The 25807-nt window shown below is 49.3% G+C and overlaps 1 protein-coding gene across 2 annotated transcripts; it reads left to right on the top strand.

Annotated features, from left to right (window-relative positions):
* The first annotated feature begins 730 nt into the window (after positions 1 to 730).
* On the top strand, positions 731 to 20421 carry GARS1 (glycyl-tRNA synthetase 1). Of its 2 annotated transcripts, none has more exons than XM_073677252.1 (17): positions 731 to 997; positions 6543 to 6644; positions 7086 to 7188; positions 8472 to 8613; positions 10024 to 10112; positions 10236 to 10312; positions 10422 to 10567; positions 10847 to 10996; positions 13467 to 13629; positions 14404 to 14568; positions 14728 to 14836; positions 17375 to 17519; positions 17824 to 17909; positions 18781 to 18890; positions 19081 to 19174; positions 19792 to 19982; positions 20135 to 20421. In XM_073677252.1, the coding sequence occupies exons 1-17, from the start codon at positions 800 to 802 to the stop codon at positions 20258 to 20260; spliced, it is 2196 nt and encodes a 731-aa protein (XP_073533353.1). In that variant the 5' UTR covers positions 731 to 799; the 3' UTR covers positions 20261 to 20421. The 2 variants fall into 2 exon arrangements, with proteins under 2 accessions (XP_073533353.1, XP_073533352.1); XM_073677251.1 differs by having other exon boundaries at positions 14728 to 14840; positions 17379 to 17519.
* The last annotated feature ends 5386 nt before the right edge of the window (positions 20422 to 25807 follow it).

Genomic DNA, 25807 nt, shown 5'->3' with positions numbered 1-25807 from the left:
GTCCGAGCAAAGTGGATGTGATTCCATGAGAACGGCGACCCCTGTGGTCTGAAGACGCCAGAACGGCGCCCCCTGTGGTCTGAAGACGCCGCTGAACTGTGCGGTTTTGGTGCTTTTTTTCCCTCTCTTATCATGTATGTGGAGACTAAAAAAATTCATGTAAACACTGCAGATACTTTATTAAATGCAGAATCAAAGCTTTTCTGTACTATGAAAAGCACATTAAAACCCATCAAATAAGGGGGAAAAGGCCTAAAAAAATGCAGCAAAAATGTGAAAAAATTGTTATTGTGGAGTTTTATTGTGGAGTTTGGTGCAGATCCTGCAGAAAACAAAAAACACAGTATTTCTGCAACGTGTGAACACGGCCTTACAGACACAACAAAGCCAGATGTCGTATAGTGAAGCTACAGATAGATGAGAAAGTTCTGGCGCCTCCGACTGTGAATGAGGGAACAAAAAATAATCCAGAACTAGAGAGGAGCAGGACGCACAGATCTATAGTTTGTCCTCTTTCCGTCCTTCAAAAGTTGTGAAGTATGTTAGTATGAGAGCTTATGCGAATATATAGTTTTCCTGAAAGCTACCATTAGATTTAGCCCATGCTTCCTCATGGTCAATGAGCACTACAACCCCCAGCATGCCCCACCACTAGCCTGCAGAAGGTCAGGGCATTATGCCCACAGCCAAGATGGCTGACTGGGCACTTCCGGGCCGTAGAGCGCGGCGGCGGGCGGCCGGCGGTGTCGCTTTCCGGCGGTGGTTGCGGCAGAGATTTCATCATGCAGTGAGGAGTGTGATGCTCGTGCTGAGGTCCCTCCCCGCCCTGCTGCTGCTGCTGCTGCGCCGTCTGCCCGGCTCCCTGTCCCCGCACACCCGGCACGCCCGAGCTCCAGTCTCCAAGTACCGACCCCCGGTGCCCCCTAAAGCCCCCCCAGCCATGGAGGTGAATGTGGAGGAGCTGCTGGCGCCACTGAGGCTGGCGGTGAGAGAGCAGGTGAGCAGGGAAGAAGGAGTAATCTGGGGATCACTCAGTTTATAATGGGATCTAGTCCTGTATAATCTGGGGGTCACTCACTATATAATGGGATCTGCTACTGTATAATCTGGGAGTCACTCACTTTATAATGGGATCCGCAACTGTATAATCTGGGGATCATTCACTTTATAATGGGATCCGCTCCTGTATAATACGGTGGTGCACTCACTTTATAATGGGATCCGCAACTGTATAATCTGGGGGTGCACTTTATAATGGGATCCGCTCCTGTATAATACGGTGGTGCACTCACTTTATAATGGGATCCGCTACTGTGTAATCTGGGGGTGCACTCACTTTATAATGGGATCCGCAACTGTATAATCTTGGGGTGCACTTTATAATGGGATCCGGTCTTGTATAATATGGGGGTCACTCACTTTATAATGGAATCCTCTCCTGTATAATCTGGGGATCACTCACTATATAATGGGATCCGGTCTTGTATAATCAGGGGGTCACTCACTTTATAATGGAATCTGCTACTGTATAATCTGGGGGTCACTCACTATATAATGGGATCTGCTCCGGTATAATCTGGGGGTCACTCACTATATAATGGGATCCGTTCTTGTATAATCTGGGGATCACTCACTTTATAATGGGATCCGTTCCTGTATAATCTGGGGATCACTCACTTTATAATGGGATCCAGTCCTGTGTAATCTGGGGGTCACTCACTGTATAATGGGATCCGGTCCTGTGTAATCTGGGGGTCACTCACTGTATAATGGGATCCAGTCCTGTGTAATCTGGGGGTCACTCACTGTATAATGGGATCCGGTCCTGTGTAGTCTGGGGGTCACTCACTGTATAATGGGATCCGGTCCTGTGTAGTCTGGGGGTCACTCACTGTATAATGGGATCCGGTCCTGTGTAATCTGGGGGTGCACTCGCTTTATAATGGGATCCGGTCCTGTGTAATCTGGGGGTGCACTAGCTTTATAATGGGATCCGGTCCTGTGTAATCTGGGGGTGCACTCGCTTTATAATGGAATACGGTCCTGTGTAATGTGGGGGTGCACTCGCATTATAATGGGATCCGCTACTGTGTAATGTGGGGGGTGCACTCGCTTTATAATGGGATCCGCTACTGTGTAATGTGGGGGTGCACTTGCTTTATAATGGGATCCGCTACTGTGTAATGTGGGGGTGCACTCGCTTTATAATGGGATCCGCTATTGTATAATCTGAGGGAGCACTCGCTTTATAATGGGATCCGCTATTGTATAATCCGAGGGAGCACTCGCTTTATAACGGGATCCGCTATTGTATAATCTGGGGGTGCACTCACTTTATAATGGGATCCGCTACCGTATAATCTGGGGGTGCACCCTGTAATGGGAGCCGCTACCGTATAATCTGGGGGTGCACCCTGTAATGGGAGCTGCTACCGTATAATCTGGGGGTGCACCCTGTAATGGGAGCCGCTACGGTATAATCTTGGGGTGCACCCTGTAATGGGAGCCGCTACGGTATAATCTTGGGGTGCACCCTGTAATGGGAGCCGCTACGGTATAATCTTGGGGTGCACCCTGTAATGGGAGCCGCTACGGTATAAACTGGGGGTGCACCCTGTAATGGGAGCCGCTACGGTATAAACTGGGGGTGCACCCTGTAATGGGAGCCGCTACGGTATAAACTGGGGGTGCACCCTGTAATGGGAGCCGCTACGGTATAAACTGGGGGTGCACCCTGTAATGGGAGCCGCTACGGTATAAACTGGGGGTGCACCCTGTAATGGGAGCCGCTACCGTATAATCTGGGGGTGCACCCTGTAATGGGATCCGCTATTGTATAATCTGGGGGTGCACCCTGTAATGGGAGCCGCTATTGTATAATCTGGGGGTGCACCCTGTATTGGGTGCCGCTATTGTATAATCTGGGGGTGCACCCTGTATTGGGTGCCGCTATTGTATAATCTGGGGGTGCACCCTGTATTGGGTGCCGCTATTGTATAATCTGGGGGTGCACCCTGTATTGGGTGCCGCTATTGTATAATCTGGGGGTGCACCCTGTATTGGGTGCCGCTATTGTATAATCTGGGGGTGCACCCTGTAATGGGAGCCGATATTGTATAATCTGGGGGTGCACCCTGTAATGGGAGCCGCTATTGTATAATCTGGGGGTGCACCCTGTAATGGGAGCCGCTGTTGTATAATCTGGGGGTGCACCCTGTAATGGGAGCCGCTGTTGTATAATCTGGGGGTGCACCCTGTATTGGGTGCCGCTATTGTATAATCTGGGGGTGCACCCTGTATTGGGTGCCGCTATTGTATAATCTGGGGGTGCACCCTATAATGGGAGCCGCTATTGTATAATCTGGGGGTGCACCCTGTAATGGGAGCCGTTATTGTATAATCTGGGGGTGCACCCTGTAATGGGAGCCGTTATTGTATAATCTGGGGGTGCACCCTGTAATGGGAGCCGTTATTGTATAATCTGGGGGTGCACCCTGTAATGGGAGCCGCTCCTCTATAATCTGAGGATCTCACTATATAATGGGATCCGGTCCTGTGTAATCTGGGGATCTTGCTATATAATGGGATCCGGTCCTGTGTAATCTGGGGGTGCACTTTACATTTCATGACACCTGTACTGTAACATGGACCTCAATGTCTCACCACGGTGGCTGATAACAGATAACAATATATTGTGATCAGTTGACTGTGATGTCAGTGTCCTTTGAAGCAGACAGAACTTTTCTTTTTTTCCGCCCGGTTGTGCTGGATCAGGGGGCGGCTGCCATGTTTTCCGGGTGTAACATTGGGGGAGGTGCATGGACTTTTGCAGTGTGACAGAGGTTTGGGTCCAGACTAGAGCAGCAACAATGTATCCTAATAACATCTGGTGACCCCTCAGTGGGCAAGTTACCGGGCTACTTCCAAACGGGTGCAGGAGGCCTCATGGTGGCGCTTCTGCACCAGCTTTACTGTTGGGTTACCTGACCTCTTGACCTTTGCACTGAGAAGGGCAGTAACCCTTCCAGTCCCGCTGCTCCATTACTGGTGCGCAGACTGGTGACCCCCGGAGGTCAGACAGACCCCAGGAGCAGCCAATGTTGATCACTGGAATGTTTCAGAACTTACTGACCTGTGGGGTCCGAGGGCGAGAACTAACCATAAGGTATAGAGCGTCACCCGCTGGGGTCCCAATTCTGGATGTGTCGTCATAAGATAGAGGTTTTCTCATATTGGAAAACTCCTGTTCCCGTTTGTTCTAAAACAACCAAAACAAATTGCGCTTTACTCACCCTCCCTGGGTCCAGCGTCGAGGCTTTTTTTTTCCCACTGCTCCAAACGTCTATTATTGTTTGCAGCGCTGATATCACATCAGCAGCGCTGCAGCCAATTACTGAGCACAGCGGCTCTGCCCGAGTAGACGGCACATGTTGCTCAGAGAAATAAATGTAAGTCAGAACAAGTACGATATTCGGGCTGTCTTCTGCGCCCCCTGTTACACCAGCCTCCGGTTGAGCACCCCTCCGTTCTAGCTGGATATCGTACAGAACACGATGGGGGTGATGATCCGCAGAGGATTTGCTGCAGACTGAAGACGTGTCCACTTCTAGGATTTCCATATGTTGCTGCAGACTGAGCGCCGGAGGATGAGGGTTTCCCCCCCAGGCGCCGCCTCCTGCCACGTTTTCTCCAGTCTTCTCTGCAGACAAGAAGAAAGAAGCAAAGAACTAAGAGAATCCAAAGTGTCTGATGCAAGAACTCCTCATCCTTCTCAGAGGGAAATTACATTATAGGACACTGGCCCTTTAATTGGAAGATCCCAGAAAAAAAATAATCTCCCAAATTACATAATTTTTTTTTACTGATCCTTATTCTTTTATGTCTTTGGGCCCTGTGAAGCTGTAACCTGACATTTCCCAAATCTTGGATGACGAATCCAGTGATGAAAATTTTTGTTATTTTTATTTGCTTTTTTATTATTTTAGTTTCTAAAACTTTTTATTTATTTAATTCATTTTCTTTATTTATTTATTTTTTTTAGATTTTTTATTTTTAGCTTTTAATTTTTTTGTATTTATTTTTTTACGTTTTATTTTCTTACTTTAGTAGTTTTTATCTTTTTCTTTTAATTTTTAGTTGAATTTCTATTTCATTTGATTTTTTTTATTTGATTTTTTTTTTTTTAATATTTTTTTGTGGGTTGGGACTACGTCTAGTGGTCTCTATCAAATTGTGTTAAAATCACAGAATGACAGCCACACAACAACAGGCTTCCATGTGAGAGGGACGCGCTCATAGGATTTGTGGCCACGTCTGCAGTCATTGGCCACCAGACCTGAGACCAGCAACCCTCCTCCTCCCACCTGCTGGCATCTCGTCTCATCACCCGGCAGGTAGGAGGATGAGGTTCACTGGTCTCGGGTCTGGTGGCCACTGACTACCGACGTGGCTGCAAATCCAGGGTCCTGCAAAGCTTTTTGCTCACCTGACTGTTGCTTACCAATATCACTGGGGGTCCGTATGCTGGGACCCCCACTGAGTCCAGCACTCGGCTATCGCCAGCAGTCACGTGGGCTTTAATGGAGTGTCAGCGCACATTTGTGACCGCCACTGTATTCGAATGGGGGTGCACACCGACTATCAGATCTACAAGACCCCCAGAGAAAATGAATGGAGGGGAGGTCCAGTATGCTTCTGCAAAGCCCGGGGGGTACCCACCAGTCTGACCCCTGGTTCAGTGATCAGTGAGTTATCCCCCATCCTCTGGATAACTTTCAATATTAGAAATGCCACTTTTAAAGGCATTGTCTAACATTGGGAGAACGTGGCTGCTTTCTTCCAGAAACAGCGCCTCACCTGTCCCATGTGGTCATGTCCGGTATCGCAGCTCCACAGCACCTCACCTGTGCGCGTGGTCGTGTCCGGCATTGCAGCTTGGCCCTGGGCCAGAGACTTGTCTCTCTTCCCTCCACTGATACATTGTAGCAAACCTTCAGCTGTGGCCAGCAGAACTGCATCGCTTTGGTTGAGCCCCTGTTTGTGTAATAACATCGAATTAGGATGTAAAATCTCTGCAGATCGGGGGGCCGCTATACGTTACCAGGGGCCCGGGGCAGGTTGCCCAGCGGGGGGGTGTCACGGGTTTACTAGGAGACTAAACAACAAGGTCGTGCTGTCAGACTTTGACACTTTGTAACAAAACTTTGTTTCCTATTTTGCATCAACTTCTAATTCTGGGTGCAACCTGCACTGTAAAGCATGGAGGTTTTATTTCTGCTTGTCCTAGCTAAATTCAAGAATGTGTTTAGAGCATTTATATAAAACCTGTGTTTTTACTCCACAAGGTGTGGTATTCTGTATGTGCATGTTTATTTAGAAAGCAAAATCCTCCATGCTTTACACTGCAGGCTGCATTCAGAAAACAAAAAAAAAAGTATAATATAAATGCAGACAATTCCTTTAAGAATTATTTAGATAATAAATAATAATTTATGAGGGAACGAGGCCGGGATCAGAGCTTCTCTTCTCTCTCTGCTTTGCAGGGTGATGTCGTCCGGAAGCTGAAGGAGGAGAAGGCTCCTCAGGTGGATGTGGACCGGGCGGTGGCAGAACTGAAGGCCAGGAAAAGAACCCTGGAAGCCAGGGTAAGACACTGACGCGGCTCCGACCAATATCTGAGGTACTCGGAGTCCTTGCAAACATGCTTTACACTGCAGCACTGCTTGCTCGGAGAAGGATCTTTAACAGCTCAGCAGGAGGTCGGTGAAGTGAGACGAGTTCACAGATCTGAGTCACTAATAGCCTGGCAGAAGTATGAGCGCAGCTCTAGATGTTACTAAGTATCATCACTACATGATTCTGCGCAGAGCTGAAATTTCCCAGCATTCCCTGCTTGTTCAGTGTCTATCGAGCTCTAGTGTTTTACATTCTTTACGCTAAACTGCTTTCGTCTGGGGGGGGGGGGGGGGGGGAGGTGGTCTGTCAGTTGACAAGTTTGCCGACTGTTTCTACTTAAAACCAGCTGAATTGTGAGTGCAGCTCTTGAGGCTGTAAGTGCAGACTGTAACCTTGTGTCGTGTCTGTAGGAACTGTCTCTGCAACCCAAGGACGACATTGTGGACCGGACCAAGATGGAGGACACCTTGAAGAGACGCTTCTTTTACGACCAGGCCTTCGCTATATACGGAGGTGCGTGATGTCTGGATCCTTGCTGTGCTCGCTGTCACTGAAGAGGGGCTGAAACCCCCCCCCTGTACTTGCCTAACAACTTCTCACAGCTGAGGATTTGTTACATTTGCTTCTAGTCTAGACAGTCCTCTGAGCGGGAAGCCCATAAGCAGCACAGGTCTCTTATCATGTGAGTTTGTTGCTGTGTGTCAGCGCAGGTGAATCTGAATCCTTCAGTCTGGAGGATTGTCTGGACTAGATTCAAGTGTAACAAACCCTCACCTGTGAGAAGCTTTAGGTCTGTAAATGTTGATTTCTGACATTGTGTCCCCTTCTGAATACTCCCTGCCTATCTGCAGCACAGAGGAACTGCAGCACGGCTCCCTCCACTTCAATGGGGCTGCGGGGAAAAATAGTAAAGGGAATGCAGCGTTCGAAACGGCACTGCGATCTCTTTGGCCTCCAGATGGGTCGGACCCCCAGCAATGACATAGATTAGAGACACCCCTTTAACTGCACCTATCGCCCTCTAGTGTCCACTATCCGTAACTGCAGCTTATTATCAGGCTGCTGAGGCCGGGACCTCCCTGGGTGTGATCCCTCTATAATTACCTTTTTATTGGGCTCGGCTCGCAGCTTCATATACGTCCATAAACCCCAGATTACAGCACATTCTTCTTCCTGACGCTCAGACTTTTTCTTTTTCTTTAATTTAGTTTTCTAGTTGTAAACTTTTTAATTAAAAAAGATGAATGGGCTGTACCGGAATAATCTCTCCTCCATGGAGACGGAGCTGAATATTTCTCCTGGCTGCCAGGGCATGCTTGTAGTTACATACAGTTAGGCAACACACTTCTCGCAGCTGAGGGTTTGCTACAATTGCATCCGGTCTGAATACTCCTCGGCTTACAATATATACAAGTCTGCATCCAAAGGGTGTCAGGCAAATAAATCAGTCATAAAAATCTATGTTTAGATCCACGTAGGGCGCTCCATCAAGCTGCGGAATGTTCCAAAATTAAAGCGGTTTAAATGTTATCATTTTGAATGTGTCACCGTGGTAACAGAATACAAACAAAGCCTGGTGTAGTCAGAGGCCGTAGTCAGTCTCCTCATCTGGCAAAGCTGCAAGATGTACAATACAGGGGAAAAGTAATAGAGAGCGAGACGGTCAGACTGTAGGATAGCGCCACACTGAGTTCATGTTGCGTATTACCACGATGACACACGGCTCTGTCAGCTCTCGGCATCTGCGCCAGCTATACGCGTCCCCCCTGTAATCTCCCCGTGCCCTCTGATTGCAGGCGTCAGCGGACTCTACGACTTCGGACCCGTCGGTTGCGCTTTAAAGAACAACATCATCCAGGCGTGGAGGCAGCACTTCATCCAAGAAGAGCAGATCCTGGAGATCGACTGCACCATGCTCACCCCCGAGCCCGTCCTCAAGTAAGAATCCTGCTGCCCCTTTAGCAACTTCTTCAACATTTCCATTGTGTACACTATATGGAGAAAAGTATGTGCCCCCCCCCCAAATCAACCTTCAGGAGCTTCTCTGACCTCCCATCCTACATCCATAGCCATTAATATTGAGTCGCCCTCTGCAGATATAACGGCTCCCGCTCTTCTGGGAAGGATTTCTACAAGATTTTGGAGGCTTCTATGGGAATTTTTCCCCCTTCATCCAGAAGAGCAATTGTGCGGTCAGACCCTGATGTTGGGGAGTCCAGTCTAACAATCTCTATTATAGGATGGGGCTGAGGGTCTGGGGTCTGTGCGGCCGCTCATGTTCTCCCTCCATGTCTGTATGGGGCTCTGTGCGGCCGCTCATTTTCTCCCCTCCATGTCTGTATGGGGCTCTGTGCGGCCGCTCATGTTCTCCCCTCCATGTCTGTATGGGGCTCTGTGCGGCCGCTCATGTTCCCCTCCATGTCTGTATGGGGCTCTGTGCGGCCGCTCATGTTCTCCCCTCCATGTCTGTATGGAGCTTGTTGCACTGGGCTCAGTTATGGGGGACAGATAAGGCCTGTCCCCAAACTGTTCCCACAAAGCTGAAGCTACAATTGTCCACAATGTCTTGTGCTGAAGATTTCCCATCACTGGAGCTGAGGGTCCGCGGCCGCCCCCTGATAACAGCCCATAGCATTATCCTTCTCTACCATCTGTACAGCAACACAATGCCGTCAGCTGGTAACGTCCTCCTGGAATCACCAAACCCAGACTCCTCCATCAGATGCAGATAGAGAAGTGAGATCTATCACTGCACAGAACACGTCACCTTCAGATTCCAGTGGTGGCAGCTTTACACCACTCCATCCGACGCTCGGCATTGTGCTTGATGTACGGCTGCATGCAGCTGCTCGGCCATGAAGCTCCCGGCAGTGGCGCAGTGTTTGTGCTGATACCAGAGGGGGTCTGGACTCTGCAGTTATGGGGTCAGCATAGCGGTGGTGACTTTTCTGCCCTCTGCTCCTCAGCACTTGGCCCCCCGCTCTGTGACGTTATACACTGGTGGTAACGGGGCTGAATGAAGAATTTCATTGCAGTGATTAGCTGGCACAGACTAATACTTTTCTCCATATAGTGTGTAGGAAAAAAAACTGCAGCTCCTCTGCAGAGTCTTGTGGTTCCGGGTTTCTATCACATTTTAATCTTCTCAAAAATGTGAACAGTAAAAGGGGGAGGATGGAGGAGGGTAACTGAGGGCAGGTCAGATGTGTTCACACCCGGACGGTAGATGTTCAGTGTTGGCCACGTTGCAGTTCTCTCGCCGTCTGCAGCTCTTTTCCTAAGAATCGTCTGGGTTTTCACCTTCCTTCTATGTTAATGCATAAGTCCTCACACTCCTCTTTCTCTCAGGACGTCCGGACACGTGGACAAGTTTGCAGATTTCATGGTTAAAGACGTTAAGAACGGAGAATGCTTCAGAGCCGACCATCTTCTAAAAGGCAAGTGATCCTTCCCCAGCGCTCTGGCCATGTGCTGCCGTATACTGTATGCTGCTAGTGCCACCTAGTGGCGGGATATGGCTTTGTATTCTGCTTTATATCAGCGCTTTCTTGTCCCTGCAGCTCATCTTCAGAAGTTGATGTCTGACAAGAAGTGCACAGCGGAGAAGAAAGCGGAGATGGAGAGCGTCCTGACCCAGGTGAGGTTTAACGCCGGGCAGTGGCTCCTTCTTGCCGTCGTCTGATCTGTGGCTGTATAGATATAGATGTCCAGTTTTCTATATAATAACTGTTTTTCTCGTTTCACAGATGGACAATTACGGTCAGCAAGAACTCGCTGAGCTTTTCGTCAAGTACAACGTGAAATCGCCCATCACTCAAAATGACCTCTCCCCTCCGGTGTCTTTCAATCTGATGTTCCAGACGTCCATCGGTCCCGGGGGCAACATGACTGGGTATGTGGTCTCTGTCCTATAGCCAGAAGCAGCGTCTAACCTCATCAGCCACACTGCGTTTGATGTAACTGCTCCCCGTCCCTCCCTCAGCTCTTCCTGGCAGCCAATCCACCTGTACAGATACATTGAGTATTTGTATATAGAGGTTAACAAGGCTGTGGAGGGAAGGAGCCAACGCCTCCTATAGAAATTATCGTAGCTGCGATCTGACACATGTTGGTAAGCTATGGAAATGTTTAATATCAGAATTAATTATTTTTTTTCCTTCTCCCATTGCAGGTACCTGAGACCGGAAACTGCACAAGGAATCTTCCTCAACTTCAAGCGCCTCCTAGAGTTTAATCAGGGAAAGCTGCCATTCGCTGCTGCTCAGATAGGGAACTCGTTCAGGAACGAGATCTCCCCCCGCTCCGGCCTCATCCGAGTGCGGTACGTCCACATGTCAAAGAATATTCCAGAAATGTCTAATGTCCCCTGGTGCCCTCAATCCGACTGGTGCCTAATCTGCAGTGATGGAGAGGAGGCCGCGCAGCACCGGTGCTCTACATTCACTGCCGAACGCAGGAAAGACTGCTGCAAGAAAGGGCAAAACAAACCACTCCAGGGTTAGGTAGATGTGAACTGCAGGGCTGCTCTGAGGACCATTGAAGTGGTAGCAACCACCATTTATTTCTTTTTTTATTTTCTTTCCTATTTTATTTCCATTTCTTCTTTCCGCCCTTAATCTTCGTCTTCTTTCCGCCCCCCCCTTCGTCTTCTTTCCGCCCCCCCTTCTTCGTCTTCTTCTTTCCGCCCCCCCTTCTTCGTCTTCTTCTTTCCGCCCCCCCCTTCTTTGTCTTCTTTCCGCCCCCCCTTCTTTGTCTTCTTTCCGCCCCCCCTTCTTTGTCTTCTTTCCGCCCCCCCTTCTTTGTCTTCTTTCCGCCCCCCCTTCTTTGTCTTCTTTCCGCCCCCCCTTCTTTGTCTTCTTTCCGCCCCCCCTTCTTTGTCTTCTTTCCGCCCCCCCTTCTTCGTCTTCTTTCCGCCCCCCCCTTCTTTGTCTTCTTTCCGCCCCCCCTTCTTTGTCTTCTTTCCGCCCCCCCCTTCTTCGTCTTCTTCTTTCCGCCCCCCCTTCTTTGTCTTCTTTCCGCCCCCCCTTCTTTGTCTTCTTTCCGCCCCCCCTTCTTTGTCTTCTTTCCGCCCCCCCCCTTCTTTGTCTTCTTTCCGCCCCCCCTTCTTTGTCTTCTTTCCGCCCCCCCTTCTTTGTCTTCTTTCCGCCCCCCCTTCTTTGTCTTCTTTCCGCCCCCCCTTCTTTGTCTTCTTTCCGCCCCCCCTTCTTTGTCTTCTTTCCGCCCCCCCCCCCCTTCCTTTGACAAAGAATATAAGAATATTTGATCGCTGTTTAACAGATCTATTGGGCAGCACAAATTGACAGAGGGAAAAAAAAAATCCGTGCCGGCGCCGCCCCCCCCCCCCCCCCCCCCATCTCAGCGCTATGACGGAGTAGTGAAGGCTGCAGCGGTCACCTGACGCGGTTTGATGCGGCTGATAAGACATTGGAGGAAGACTTTAAATCAGATTTAGCACAAATTTGACCCTTTTGCGCTGTCAGGTGCCGGTGTATTGGGGAATAGTTACTTTAGCCATTCTCCTCTGTTCTGCATCAATCACTACTTTCCGAAGGTTAAACGGTCCTGACCTAATGCTTATCCAGTGCAATCCTCAGCAGCTCAGCTCCAAGATGGATGCATTTTACCTGCGCTGACACATTGTAACAAACATCAGCACTTGTACTGCTGATGTTTTACCTATCCAGATTACATTATAACAAACTGCTCTGCGAAATGTTTTTTTTTTGCCATTGGATGTAGACAAAGACTGTAACTATTCACTGCCGGATCGCAGACATTCAGGAAACATACAGCATGTAGTTGTAGAACTTTTCATCATGCAATAAAAACTTTATTTCCATAAATCCAGGCGATGCCTTTAAAGCGAGTCGCCATTTTGATCCAGAACAATGAATTTCCTGCCGTATCTTTATAGTGGTCAGAGCGCCGGATATCCGATACAGAGCACCAAATCCCCTGCGTGGACATAACTGGTTAAATGCCAGGATTCTCACTACCTGTAGCCACCAGTAGAGGGAGCTCACTGAATACATTGCACTCAATAGTACAGTGTGCATTGAGCTCCCCCTAGTGGGGGCTGCAGGGAGACCATTTTATCATTCACCTAAGCAGGAGATTTGGAGCTCTATGAAAAGTAAACAATATTAAAGAAATTGATGCCAAAATGTAGGTTTCGTCTAGGGTGAAGGACATGGTCGCCTTTCGGCTGTCAGACAAGCTTTACTGATGGACTCGCCGGTAACTTATTCTGCAGTTTGATGTGTCGTGGTGCATAGAGGCTATAAAAGCTAAAGGGTGCAACATCTTAAATGAAACCAGATTACGGAAATGCCTTTTAGCCAAAAACCCCCACAAAAATAAAAAATCTCAAGACTCAAGATTGGCCATGAGGACTTCAGCGCCCTCTGGTGTCCGTATGTGGAATTGCATTTTTTAAATGGTTGAACTGGTTAGACTGGCGAGATATCTGGGCGTCTCTCCGGTGCGTATGTGATTTACAATCAAATGTTTTATGATTATAAGTTTAGTCTGCAGTTAACCCTTCCTGTGCCCCACCCAGCAGAGGGGTAGAATTATGGTTCATGTGGCACCAAACAACATTTTTTTTTGCCCACCTGTTTTGGGAACTGACCCCAATTTACTTTGCTCGCTACGGCTACGAGGAGCTCAGCTCTGTAGTCACATCCAAAGCTGCATCCGATTTCCCTTGGCTCCAGCAGAGCGAATACGACTGCAATGTGATGGATTGTGATAGTTTGTCATAAAAGCGAATTTCTGGCTTTTTTTTACAGGGAATTCACAATGGCAGAAATCGAACACTTTGTGGACCCCAGCGAGAAGATTCACCCCAGGTTTGAGAACGTGGCCGACTTGAACATCCTTCTTTATTCCTCCAAAGCCCAACTCAGCGGGGAGTCGGCGAAGAAGATGCGGCTGGGTGACGCCGTGGATCAGGTGAGTGGCTGGATCCCCCCCTTATTACCGCCATATGCTCTGCGCTGGAGCTGCTGTGATGGTGCTGTGCTGTAATGTGGCTGTGCTGTGCTGGTGCTGTGCTGTAATGTGGCTGTGCTGTGCTGTAATGTGACTGTGCTGTGCTGGGGCTGACTGCTGTGCTGTAATGTGACTGTGCTGTGCTGTAATGTGACTGTGCTGTGCTGGGGCTGACTGCTGTGCTGGGGCTGACTGCTGTGCTGGGGCTGACTGCTGTGCTGGGGCTGACTGCTGTGCTGGGGCTGACTGCTGTGCTGGGGCTGACTGCTGTGCTGGGGCTGACTGCTGTGCTGGGGCTGACTGCTGTGCTGGGGCTGACTGCTGTGCTGGGGCTGACTGCTGTGCTGGGGCTGACTGCTGTGCTGGGGCTGACTGCTGTGCTGGGGCTGACTGCTGTGCTGGGGCTGACTGCTGTGCTGGGGCTGACTGCTGTGCTGGGGCTGACTGCTGTGCTGGGGCTGACTGCTGTGCTGGGGCTGACTGCTGTGCTGGGGCTGACTGCTGTGCTGGGGCTGACTGCTGTGCTGGGGCTGACTGCTGTGCTGGGGCTGACTGCTGTGCTGGGGCTGACTGCTGTGCTGGGGCTGACTGCTGCGCTGGGGCTGACTGCTGCGCTGGGGCTGACTGCTGCGCTGGGGCTGACTGCTGCGCTGGGGCTGACTGCTGCGCTGGGGCTGACTGCTGCGCTGCGACGGGACGGTGCTGTAATGGGGCTGTGCTGTGGTCTGACCGCAGGGCGTCATCAATAACTCAGTGCTGGGATACTTCATCGGAAGGATCTATCTGTACCTCACTAAAGTCGGGATCTCTCCGGAGAAGCTGAGATTCCGGCAGCACATGGAGAACGAGATGGCGCACTACGCCTGCGACTGCTGGGACGCAGAGTCCAAAACCTCCTATGTGAGTAACTGAAAAACCTGATATTGTTCCCCGCCCCTCCTGTTCCCCATTTTCTTTGGCATTGGTGCCATCTAGTGGCCAGAGCTCTGAACGGCACTGTACATTTAATTTTTTTTTTCCTGTGCCATCTTGCTGACTATCTCCTTTTTTTTGTCCTAGGGATGGATAGAAATCGTTGGCTGTGCAGATCGTTCTTGTTATGATCTTTCTTGCCACGCCAGAGCTACGAAAGTGCCGCTTGTGGCTGAGAAACCTCTTAAGGAACCAATATCCTTATTGTGATGTATACATGTTCTTAACTAATGTCTGTACACAGCAGAATAGTGAGTGCAGCTCTGGAGTATAATACAGGATGTAACTCAGGATCAGTAATGTAATGTATGTACACAGTGACTGCACCAGCAGAATAGTGAGTGCAGCTCTGGGGTATAAGGGTATGTGCACACGATGCAGAAATGAAGCAGAAAATTTCTGCATCATTTCTGCATCTCCCTGGCAGAAAAAACGCATGCAGATTGTGGATGCGTTTTTCCTGCAGAATACATGCGGATCCACATGCAGATTCACATGCGTTTCCGCATGCAGATTGACAAGCGCTTTCCAGGCGATGTTAGCATCACCTGCAAAGTGCTTGATAACTAGGTCACACTATATAAATCCATGCAAACAGCAATGATGTATATAGTGTGACCCGAGAGAGTGTATATACTTACCTCTGATGGCCCGCGCTGTCCTGCTTTACAAAGTTCCCGGCTGCCGGCAACTTTGAATTGAAAGACCTGCCGACGTCAGTGTCACGTGACCCGTCACATGACTCTGACGTCAGCGCAGGTCCTACAACTCACTGCAAGTGCCGGGAACCAAGCGGGAGCGCTGCGCGGGCCGACAGAAGGTAAGAATACATTTATTTTTTATTTTATTCTTTTTTTACAGCTTTTTTAATGGTACCTGGGTGTGGATGAGACTCTCCTCTCCTCTACACCCGGGTACCATCCGCACATTAGAACGCGCCAATAGCGCAAGTACAGATGCAGTCTTGCGGAATTGGCGCGTTCTAATGCAAGTCAATGGCGGCGAAATCGCCGCGTTTCCGCAAAATTAATTGACATGCTGCGGATTTTTGACCACAGCGTTCACGCTGCGGAAAAATCCGCATCATGGGCACAGCACATGCGGATTTCCTTTGGGGAACATTGCTGCCCTTCTACCATGCGTTTTTCATGCGTTTCTGCGGCGTTTACGCAACTGCGGAAACGCATGAAATACGCATCGTGTGAACTCAGCCTAATACAGGAGGTAACTCAGGATCAGTAATGTAATGTATGTACACAGTGACTGCACCAGCAGAATAGTGAGTGCAGCTCTGGAGTATAATACAGGATGTAACTCAGGATAATGTATGTGCACAGTGACTGCACCAGCAGAATAGTGAGTGCAGCTCTGGAGTATAATACAGGATGTAACTCAGGATCAGTAATGTAATGTATGTACACAGTGACTGTACCAGCAGAATAGTGAGTGCAGCTCTGGGGTATAATACAGGAGGTAACTCAGGATCAGTACAGGATCAGTAATGTAATGTATGTACACAGTGACTGCACCAGCAGAATAGTGAGTGCAGCTCTGGAGTATAATACAGGATGTAACTCAGGATCAGTAATGTAATGTATGTACACAGTGACTCCACCAGCAGAATAGTGAGTGCAGCTCTGGGGTATAATACAGGAGGTAACTCAGGATCAATAATGTAATGTATGTACACAGTGACTGTACCAGCAGAATAGTGAGTGCAGCTCTGGGGTATAATACAGGAGGTAACTCAGGATCAGTATAGGATCAGTAATGTAATGTATGTACACAGTGACTGCACCAGCAGAATAGTGAGTGCAGCTCTGGAGTATAATACAGGATGTAACTCAGGATCAGTAATGTAATGTATGTACACAGTGACTCCACCAGCAGAATAGTGAGTGCAGCTCTGGGGTATAATACAGGAGGTAACTCAGGATCAATAATGTAATGTATGTACACAGTGACTGCACCAGCAGAATAGTGAGTGCAGCTCTGGAGTATAATACAGGATGTAACTCAGGATCAGTAATGTAATGTAATGTATGTACACAGTGACTGCACCAGCAGAATAGTGAGTGCAGCTCTGGAGTATAATACAGGATGTAACTCAGGATCAGTAATGTAATGTATGTACACAGTGACTGTACCAGCAGAATAGTGAGTGCAGCTCTGGGGTATAATACAGGAGGTAACTCAGGATCAGTACAGGATCAGTAATGTAATGTATGTACACAGTGACTGCACCAGCAGAATAGTGAGTGCAGCTCTGGAGTATAATACAGGAGGTAACTCAGGATCAGTAATGTAATGTATGTACACAGTGACTGCACCAGCAGAATAGTGAGTGCTGCTCTGGGGTATAATACAGGATGTAACTCAGGATCAGTAATGTAATGTATGTACACAGTGACTGCACCAGCAGAATAGTGAGTGCAGCTCTGGGGTATAATACAGGATGTAACTCAGGATCAGTAATGTAATGTATGTACACAGTGACTGCACCAGCAGAATAGTGAGTGCAGCTCTGGAGTATAATACTGGAGGTAACTCAGGATCAGTAATGTATGTAGACAGTGAGTGCATCAGTCGCTGCACTGTATTGTAGTAATGCCGTGTTTTTCCTGCTGGTGACGCTGTTACCACCATTATTGTTGCTTTCCTTGAGACACTTTTGCTCCTGTAGTTTTTGATTCTTTTCGCTGCCTTTTGTCCGTTTTCTTAACTCCGTTGCACAAAACCATAAATGTCGTCCAGTTTGAGGCCAATAAGGGAGCGATCGGGAAGACGTACAAGAAGGATGCCAAGCTGGCCATGGAATATCTCGCCATCTGTGACGCCTGTTACGTCTCCGAGATGGAGAAGCTTCTGGAAGAAAAAGGGTGAGCGCGTACGGCGGGGGAGGGGGTGACACGTAGGACCCCTGTATTCTGGTGCCAGGCGATTCAGGTGGGGGGGTCGGGCTGTGGCTGGCCGGTGGGGGGGGGGGGGGGGGGGGGGGGTCGGGCTGTGGCTGGCCGGTGGGGGGGGGGGGTCGGGCTGTGGCTGGCCGGTGGGGTGGGGGGGGGTCGGGCTGTGGCTGGCCGGTGGGGGGGGGGGGTCGGGCTGTGGCTGGCCGGTGGGGGGGGGGGGGGGGGTCGGGCTGTCGCCGGCTTTTTGACTATTATATTTTATTCTTGTTTTCAGGGAATTCACTATAGAAACAGAAGGGAAGACGTTTCAGCTGACGAAGGACATGGTCAGCGTGAAGAAGTATCAGAAGACGATACATGGTAGAGTAACAGACCCCTCACTGCCCCGTGTGCTGACATACTCTGTGCTGCTGGGCCGCCCTCCTGTTTCCAGTTTGTAACTGTCTAGATCAGCTCACACATTTCCTAAAATGTTCTGTGCTGCTGTGAGCTCATACTTTTTACATGTATAGCCCGGTCCCAATTAACATCAGGCGTGGTTAGATCACCGCCCTCCCGGCAGAGTCAGTATATTACGCTTCTGAAATACTCTGTGCTGCTGCTTCCACACTTCGCTTTTTTTTTTCTACCTGACAAGTTGCGTAATCCTCGATTTAAATGACATTTGTTTCACAGCCCCTTACGAGTTCGCCATTTTTTGCTAAAATCATTAAGAACTGCTCAAGAAGAAAAGAGCTGACTGATGGATCCTCAGTTAACTCACTTTGCAGTCAGAGGGGAAAAAAAAAGCCCAAAGTGATGAGCATAAAATGGCACAAGGCGTTTCTGCTCTCCAGGGGCCTTCATCAGGTGCAGGTAGAGCAGGTGAAGGCCCCTTGAGAGCAGAAACGCGTTGTGCCGTTTTATGCTCATCACCAGCATTTTGAGTGTTTTTTATTCAAAATAAACAATGTTTAATTCCTGTACAATAAAGGTCGTAGAGATCAAGATAAAAATCACTGCCGCCCATCCAGTCCAAGTCACTGGGGGGTCCCAGCAATCGGACCCCTCCTGCATTTAGTAGAGAAAACCCCCTTTAAGTGCCCGGTGTCAGTAGTGAAAGACGATCCCTTCACATGTGTACAGTGGTCACCGCATGGATAACCCCCCACTCTCCCCACACAGATGGGTCCTCGCCCCCCCACCCCCACTGGCGATTGACCCCCATCTTTTTTTTTTTCCTTGTTTTCAGTGGAGGAAATTGTACCAAATGTAATTGAGCCCTCGTTTGGTCTGGGGAGGATCATGTACACCGTTTTCGAGCACACATTCCAGATCCGACAAGGGGACGAGCAGAGGACGGTAAGGACACAACACTCGGGATTATAGACATTCCCGCTTACCCCTGTGTTTTTTTTTTTTGTTTTTTTTCTAGCTAACTTTTTTGTTGTTTTGCTAACTTTCTCCTTATAGAGATCCAGACAATTATAATGGCAGCTATTAATCTTCAGTAATTGGATCTTTTTTTTTTTTTTTCCCTCTCCCTTTCTAGTATTTTAGTTTTCCACCCATTGTAGCCCCGTACAAGTGTTCGGTGCTGCCGCTAAGCCAAAATCAGGAGTTTATGCCTTTCGTCAAGGAATTGTGTAAGTAGCCATTATTAAACTCACCACTAGGGGGCGATCAGTGTGTTCTTTTCCTATTCACCTGTACGCGAGTTGCAGATAGTTGTCACCACTAGTGATGATCGAGCATGCTCGTTGCTGGGGATTTACGAGCATGCTCGTTGCTGGGGATTTACGAGCATGCTCGTTGCTGGGGATTTACGAGCATGCCCGTTGCTGGGGATTTACGAGCATGCCCGTTGCTGGGGATTTACGAGCATGCTCGGACGAGCACCTATTATCTTCAGCGTGCTCTGCCGTTAAGTTTTCGACACTCCGTGAACATGATTTGCGACTGTTTTGACAGCTTTAATACATGTGAGAAATGCAGGAAAAACAAGCGTTCCTCACATGTATTAAAGCTGTCAAACAGTCGCAAATCATGTTCACGGAGTGACCCCTAAAGGGCGATGTGAATAGACGCAACAAGCACTCCTCGCCCTCTAGTGGTGGAAACGGGAAAATTTTGATTTTTATAAGTTTTCCTTGATATTAACGAAGCATTGCATCAAAACCAAACCAAGTATATTTGAAAAATGCTCCACATCAGCCGGAATTGTGCTTTTTCCGCCATGTTATTATTTTTCCCTCTTTTGCAGCCGAAGCTTTAACCAGAAACGGGGTCTCGCACAAAGTGGACGACTCGTCTGGATCCATCGGGAGGCGCTACGCCCGGACGGATGAAATCGGCGTTGCCTTCGGTATCACAATAGACTTCGACACAGTGAACCGTACGCCACACACGGCCACGCTCAGAGACCGCGACACAATGCGACAGATCAGGGCCGAGGTAACGTAATGAAGACGCAACTGCATCCAGAAATCCCCCTGCAGAAGATGGCGCTGCGGGGTCCGGAGCCGTCACTGCGCCCCCCCCAGAAAGGGACTGATGGTGGGAATTCTGTAGATTTTTATCACCGGTCGTCTTCCTCTTATTTCCAGATCTCTGAGCTCCCGGCGATCGTCCGAGATTTGGCCAACGGTTTCCTGACTTGGACGGAGGTGGAGAATAAATATCCAGTGTTCGAAGGACAGGAGACGGGAAAGAAGGAGACGATGGAGGAGTGAGGGCGCGCGGACACTTTTTACCGTTAATATGATGCGTTTTATCTATTTGACACTTAAGGGAACAGGCGACGTCCGCTGCTCCTGGGGTCTCTCTGACCGGCTCCGCTCTCTGACCGGCTCCTCATTCCCCATCTGTCATTAAACCGTGTACGATGCTCAGTGCTCTGTCTGCCCGTGCCGTCCATGGTCGCCAGCGGAAAACCAAGAACCTGAAAAGATGCGGAGAGGAAGGAGACAGGTGGTGGGCAGAGGTGCGCAGAGGAAGGTGGTTAAAGGGGGCAGAGGTGCGCGGGGGGGGGGGGGGCAGAGGTGCGCAGAGGAGGAGGAGGGGGCAGAGGAGGAAGGGGAGGAGGGGGCAGAGGCGCGCAGAGGAGGAGGAGGGGGCAGAGGTGCGCAGAGGAGGAGGAGGGGGCAGAGGTGCGCAGAGGAGGAGGAGGGGGCAGAGGTGCGCAGAGGAGGAGGAGGGGGCAGAGGTGCGCAGAGGAGGAGGAGGGGGCAGAGGTGCGCAGAGGAGGAGGAGGGGGCAGAGGTGCGCAGAGGAGGGGGCAGAGGCGCGCAGAGGAGGAGGAGGGGGCAGAGGCGCGCGGAGGAGGAGGGGGCAGAGGCGCGCAGAGGAGGAGGAGGGGGCAGAGGTGCGCAGAGGAGGAGGAGGGGGCAGAGGTGCGCAGAGGAGGAGGAGGGGGCAGAGGAGGAAGGGGAGGAGGGGGCAGAGGCGCGCAGAGGAGGAGGAGGGGGCAGAGGCGCGCAGAGGAGGAGGAGGGGGCAGAGGCGCGCAGAGGAGGGGCAGAGGTGCGCAGAGGAGGAGGAGGGGGCAGAGGCGCGCAGAGGAGGAGGAGGGGGCAGAGGCGCGCAGAGGAGGAGGAGGGGGCAGAGGTGCGCAGAGGAGGAGGGGGCAGAGGCGGAGGGTTGGTTGTGGAGAGGGCAGAGGCGGAGGGTTGGTTGTGGAGGGGGCAGAGGCGGAAGGTTGGTTGGGGGGGAGGGGGCAGAGGCGCGCAGAGAGGAGGAAGGTTGGTTGGGGGGGAGGGGGCAGAGGCGCGCGACACATAGTGGAAGGAGATTTAGGAGGGAGATGCGCAGAGAGGAGATGCAGGTAATATTGAAGCATCAGAAATGAGAGGTGAGACACCACACAGGAGCGAGGCAGTGGGAAAGAGATACAGAGGCAGCCGGCAGATATCCACAGTCGGGGTGAGGCATAGGGGATCAGTTCACCTCTGTAGAATTGGTTGATCAATATGATGATGGTGTCACAGCTGAGGGTTTGTTACACTGTATCTGGTATAGATGAGCTTCTCCTGTTCTGCTGGTTGGTTACATTGTATCACTCCGTGCCGTTATCTGCACACTGGATACAACTGTAACAGCCCCTCTCCTGCCCCCCGGTGGCCCCTCTCCTGCCCCCCGGTGGCCCCTCTCTTGCCCCCCGGTGGCCCCTCTCTTGCCCCCCGGTGGCCCCTCTCTTGCCCCCCGGTGGCCCCTCTCTTGCCCCCCGGTGGCCCCTCTCTTGCCCCCCGGTGGCCCCTCTCTTGCCCCCCGGTGGCCCCTCTCTTGCCCCCCGGTGGCCCCTCTCCTGCCCCCCGGTGGCCCCTCTCCTGCCCCCCGGTGGCCCCTCTCCTGCCCCCCGGTGGCCCCTCTCCTGCCCCCCGGTGGCCCCTCTCCTGCCCCCGATCCGATCCCGCTTGGTTTAGGATTTTCTCGCCTTCTTTCTCCCCCTGTAGTTTTCCTGGGATTCCTCTCTGCTCCACCTGTCAGGTTGTTTCTGGGTTTAGAGGGGGCGTCCAGGGGTACATACACGTGGCTGCTGTTTTCCTTTCTTGTCCACAGTTTGTGGTATTGCAGCTCCTCTGACTTTAGCATAGAATTAGGGTGTAAGAATGAGGACGTGCACAACCTCTGTGCTGCCCCCCTTCCTCACAAACAGCGGCACAATGCAAAGACCCCACAAGAGATCTCCCCATATTGGAGCTTTTAACCCTCTAAAACAGGGCATAGTGCTAAATCCTGAGCGATCTGACTCCGGGTGAAGTTGTCCTTTTAAGCTTGATGTCAGCTTGCACTTAGCCACCAGGTGGCGCTCTCGTTCCTTGGGCGCCATTTTATCTTCATTCACATTTGGAATAATGAGGAATATAATGCATCGTGTCACAATGATTTCAGGGAAGAGAGCGCTGATTCAGGGACACGATCGGCAGCTCTGCTCCCCTGGGGGGCTCCCTGTAATAGGATTCATTACACTTCGATGTGTTTGTGCGTCGGCGCCTTGTTAGTACATTATTCATCTGCTGTAGAAATCGCAGAAAATGAAATCCATTTAGAAACTTACATTTAAATCCGAGCGGTTATAACTTCAGGTGGTCCAACCCCCACAGGTAAGGTCAGGTGGGTGCAGCACCGCTTCCTCTGTATTTTGGTGGATCCCCCCCCAAAGTGATCTCATGTCATTCAGTGACATGTAGCATTAGTGTTATTGTGAACACTGAAGCAAGGTGAAGATGAAATGATCTCGAAAAGGCCTAAAGTTATAGATGTCACAGTTCCTTTGTATTTTAGGCAAAAAAATATATATTTTTTTCATATTTTACATGATTAGCACTCAGTAGCGCCCCCTTTTTGCAAGTATCACAGCTTGTTAACGCTTTTTGTAGCCAGACAAGTCTTTCACTTCTTGTTTGAGGGATTTTCATCCATTCTTCCTTGGAAATTTCTTCCAGTTCTGTGAGATTCCTGGGTCGTCTTGCATGCTCTATTTTGAGGTCTAGCCACAGATTTTCAATGATGATCAGATCAGGGGACTGTGAGGGCCATTGTAAAACTTTCACTTTGCGCCTTTTGAGGTTGTCTATTGTGGATTGTGACGTGTGTTTTAGGATCATTATCTATTTGTAGAAGCCATCCTCTTTTTAACTTCAGCTTTTTTTTTTTACAGATGGTGTTATGTTTGCATCAAAAATTTATTGAAATTTCATTGAATCCGTTCTTCCCTCTACCTGGGAAATGTTCCTTGTGCCATTGGCTGTAACACAACCCCAAAGCATGATTGATCCTCCCCCATGCTTAATGGTTGGTGGGATGTTCTTTTCCTGAAATTCTGTGCCCTTTTTTCTCCACACATACAGTACAGACCAAAAGTTTGGACACACCTTCTCATTTAAAGATTTTTCTGTATTTTCATGACTATGAAAATTGTACATTCACACTGAAGGCATCAAAACTATGAATTAACACATGTGGAATTATATACTTAAAAAAGTGTGAAACAACTGAAAATATGTCTTATATTCTAGGTTCTTCACAGTAGCCCCCTTTTGCTTTGATGACTGCTTTGCACAGTCTTGGCATTCTCTTGATGAGCTTCAAGAGGTGGTCACCGGAAATGGTTTTCACTTCACAGGTGTGCCCTGTCAGGTTTAATAAGTGGGATTTCTTGCCTTATAAATGGGGTTGGGACCATCAGTTGTGTTGTGCAGAAGTCTGGTGGATACACAGCTGATAGTCCTACTGAATGGACTGTTAGCTGCTTTTTTCTCCATAATACAAATTCTAAGTAAAAAAAAACGAGTGGCCATAATTACTTTAAGAAATGAAGGTCAGTCAGTCCGAAAAATTTGGAAAACTTTGAAAGTGTCCCCAAGTGCAGTTGCAAAAGCCATCAAGCGCTACAAAGAAACTGGCTCACATGAGGACCGCCCCAGGAACGGAAGACCAAGAGTCACCTCTGCTTCTGAGGATAAGTTTATCTGAGTCATCAGCCTCAGAAATCGCAGGTTAACAGCAGCTCAGATTAGAGACCATGTCAATGCCACACAGAGTTCTAGCAGCAGACACATCTCTACAACAACTGTTAAGAGGAGACTTTGTGCAGCAGACCTTCATGGTAAAATAGCTGCTAGGAAACCACTGCTAAGGACAGGCAACAAGCAGAAGAGACTTGTTTGGGCTAAAGAACACAAGGAATGGACATTAGACCAGTGGAAATCTGTGCTTTGGTCTGATGAGTCCAAATTTGAGATCTTTGGTTCCAACCACCGTGTCTTTGTGTGACGCAGAAAAGGTGAACGGATGGACTCTACATGCCTGGTTCCCACCGTGAAGCATGGAGGAGGAGGTGTGATGGTGTGGGGGGGCTTTGCTGGTGACACTGTTGGGGATTTATTTAAAATTGAAGGCATACTGAACCAGCATGGCTACCACAGCATCTTGCAGCGGCATGCTATTCCATCCGGTTTGCGTTTAGTTGGACCATCATTTATTTTTCAACAGGACAATGACCCCAAACACACCTCCAGGCTGTGTAAGGGCTATTTGACCAAGAAGGAGAGTGATGGGGGGCTACGCCAGATGACCTGGCCTCCACAGTCACCAGACCTGAACCCAATCGAGATGGTTTGGGGTGAGCTGGACCGCAAAGTGAAGGCAAAAGGGCCAACAAGTGCTAAGCATCTCTGGGAACTCCTTCAAGATTGTTGGAAGACCATTTCCGGTGACTACCTCTTGAAGCTCATCAAGAGAATGCCAAGAGTGTGCAAAGCAGTCATCAAAGCAAAAGGTGGCTACTTCGAAGAACCTAGAATATAAGACATATTTTCGGTAGTTTCACACTTTTTTGTTAAGTATATAATTCCACATATGTTAATTCATAGTTTTGATGCCATCAGTGTGAATGTACAATTTTCATAGTCATGAAAATACAGAAAAATCTTAATGAGAAGGTGTGTCCAAAGTTTTGGTCTGTACTGTATCTCTGATCGTTGTGACTGTAGAGTTCTATTTTACCTATTCGGTCCACAGGACTTGTTTCCAAAATGCATCAGGCTTGTTTAGATGTTCTTTTGCACTTCTGACACTGAATTTTATGGTGAAGACGTAGGAGAGGTTTTCTTCTGATGACTCTTCCATGAAGGCCATATTTTTGCAGGTGTCTCTGAACAGTAGAACAATGTACCACAACTCCAGAGTCTGCTAAATCTTTCTGAAGGTCTTTTGCAGTGAAGTGGGGATTCTGATTTGCCTCTCTAGCAATCCTACGAGCAGCTCTCACTGACATTTTGCTTGGTCTTCCACACCTTATCTTGACCTCCACTGTTCCTGGTAATTACAGTTTCTTAATTGCGTTTCGAACTGAGGAAAGGACAACTTCTTATAGCCGTTTCCTGCTTTGTAGGCCTCCACCATCTTCCTTTTCAGAGTGCTCGACAGCTGCTTAGAAGATCCCATGGCTGCTGGTCTCTGGCACAAGGTTAGAGGAGGCTGGGTTTTTATAAGGCTCTGAAATTTTCATCACTGGCCTTTCCTAACGATGATAGTGAACAAGCCATCTTTGCATCTGAGCACACAAATCTCCAAGGGTGCCCAAACGATTGCATCAGCCCATTTTCCTTTTTGTAATTTTTAAAATGGGGGGAAAAAAAAATGATAATGTTTCATCTCTAACTTTTGGCCTTTTAGAGATCATTTCATCTTCAACTTGCTTCACTGTTCACAATAACAGGAATTTTGACCAGGGGTGCCCAAACTTTTACATGCCACTGTAGATGCCTATGCTGATCC

This window comes from Phyllobates terribilis, unplaced genomic scaffold, assembly GCF_046119375.1.
Source record: "Phyllobates terribilis strain yellow unplaced genomic scaffold, ASM4611937v1 Scaffold_4__5_contigs__length_816908805, whole genome shotgun sequence".
Taxonomy (NCBI): Eukaryota; Metazoa; Chordata; class Amphibia; order Anura; family Dendrobatidae; genus Phyllobates; species Phyllobates terribilis.
This window is presented reverse-complemented; position numbering and strand designations above follow the sequence as displayed.

Excerpts from the sequence above, each read along its gene's own strand:
- GARS1 (XM_073677252.1), top strand. The coding sequence starts at position 800 with ATGCTCGTGCTGAGGTCCCTCCCCGCCCTGCTGCTGCTGCTGCTGCGC. Across the intron at positions 6,645-7,085 it reads AAAGAACCCTGGAAGCCAGG|GAACTGTCTCTGCAACCCAA; the intron begins GTAAGACACTGA and ends TCGTGTCTGTAG. Across the intron at positions 10,313-10,421 it reads TGGAGAGCGTCCTGACCCAG|ATGGACAATTACGGTCAGCA; the intron begins GTGAGGTTTAAC and ends CTCGTTTCACAG.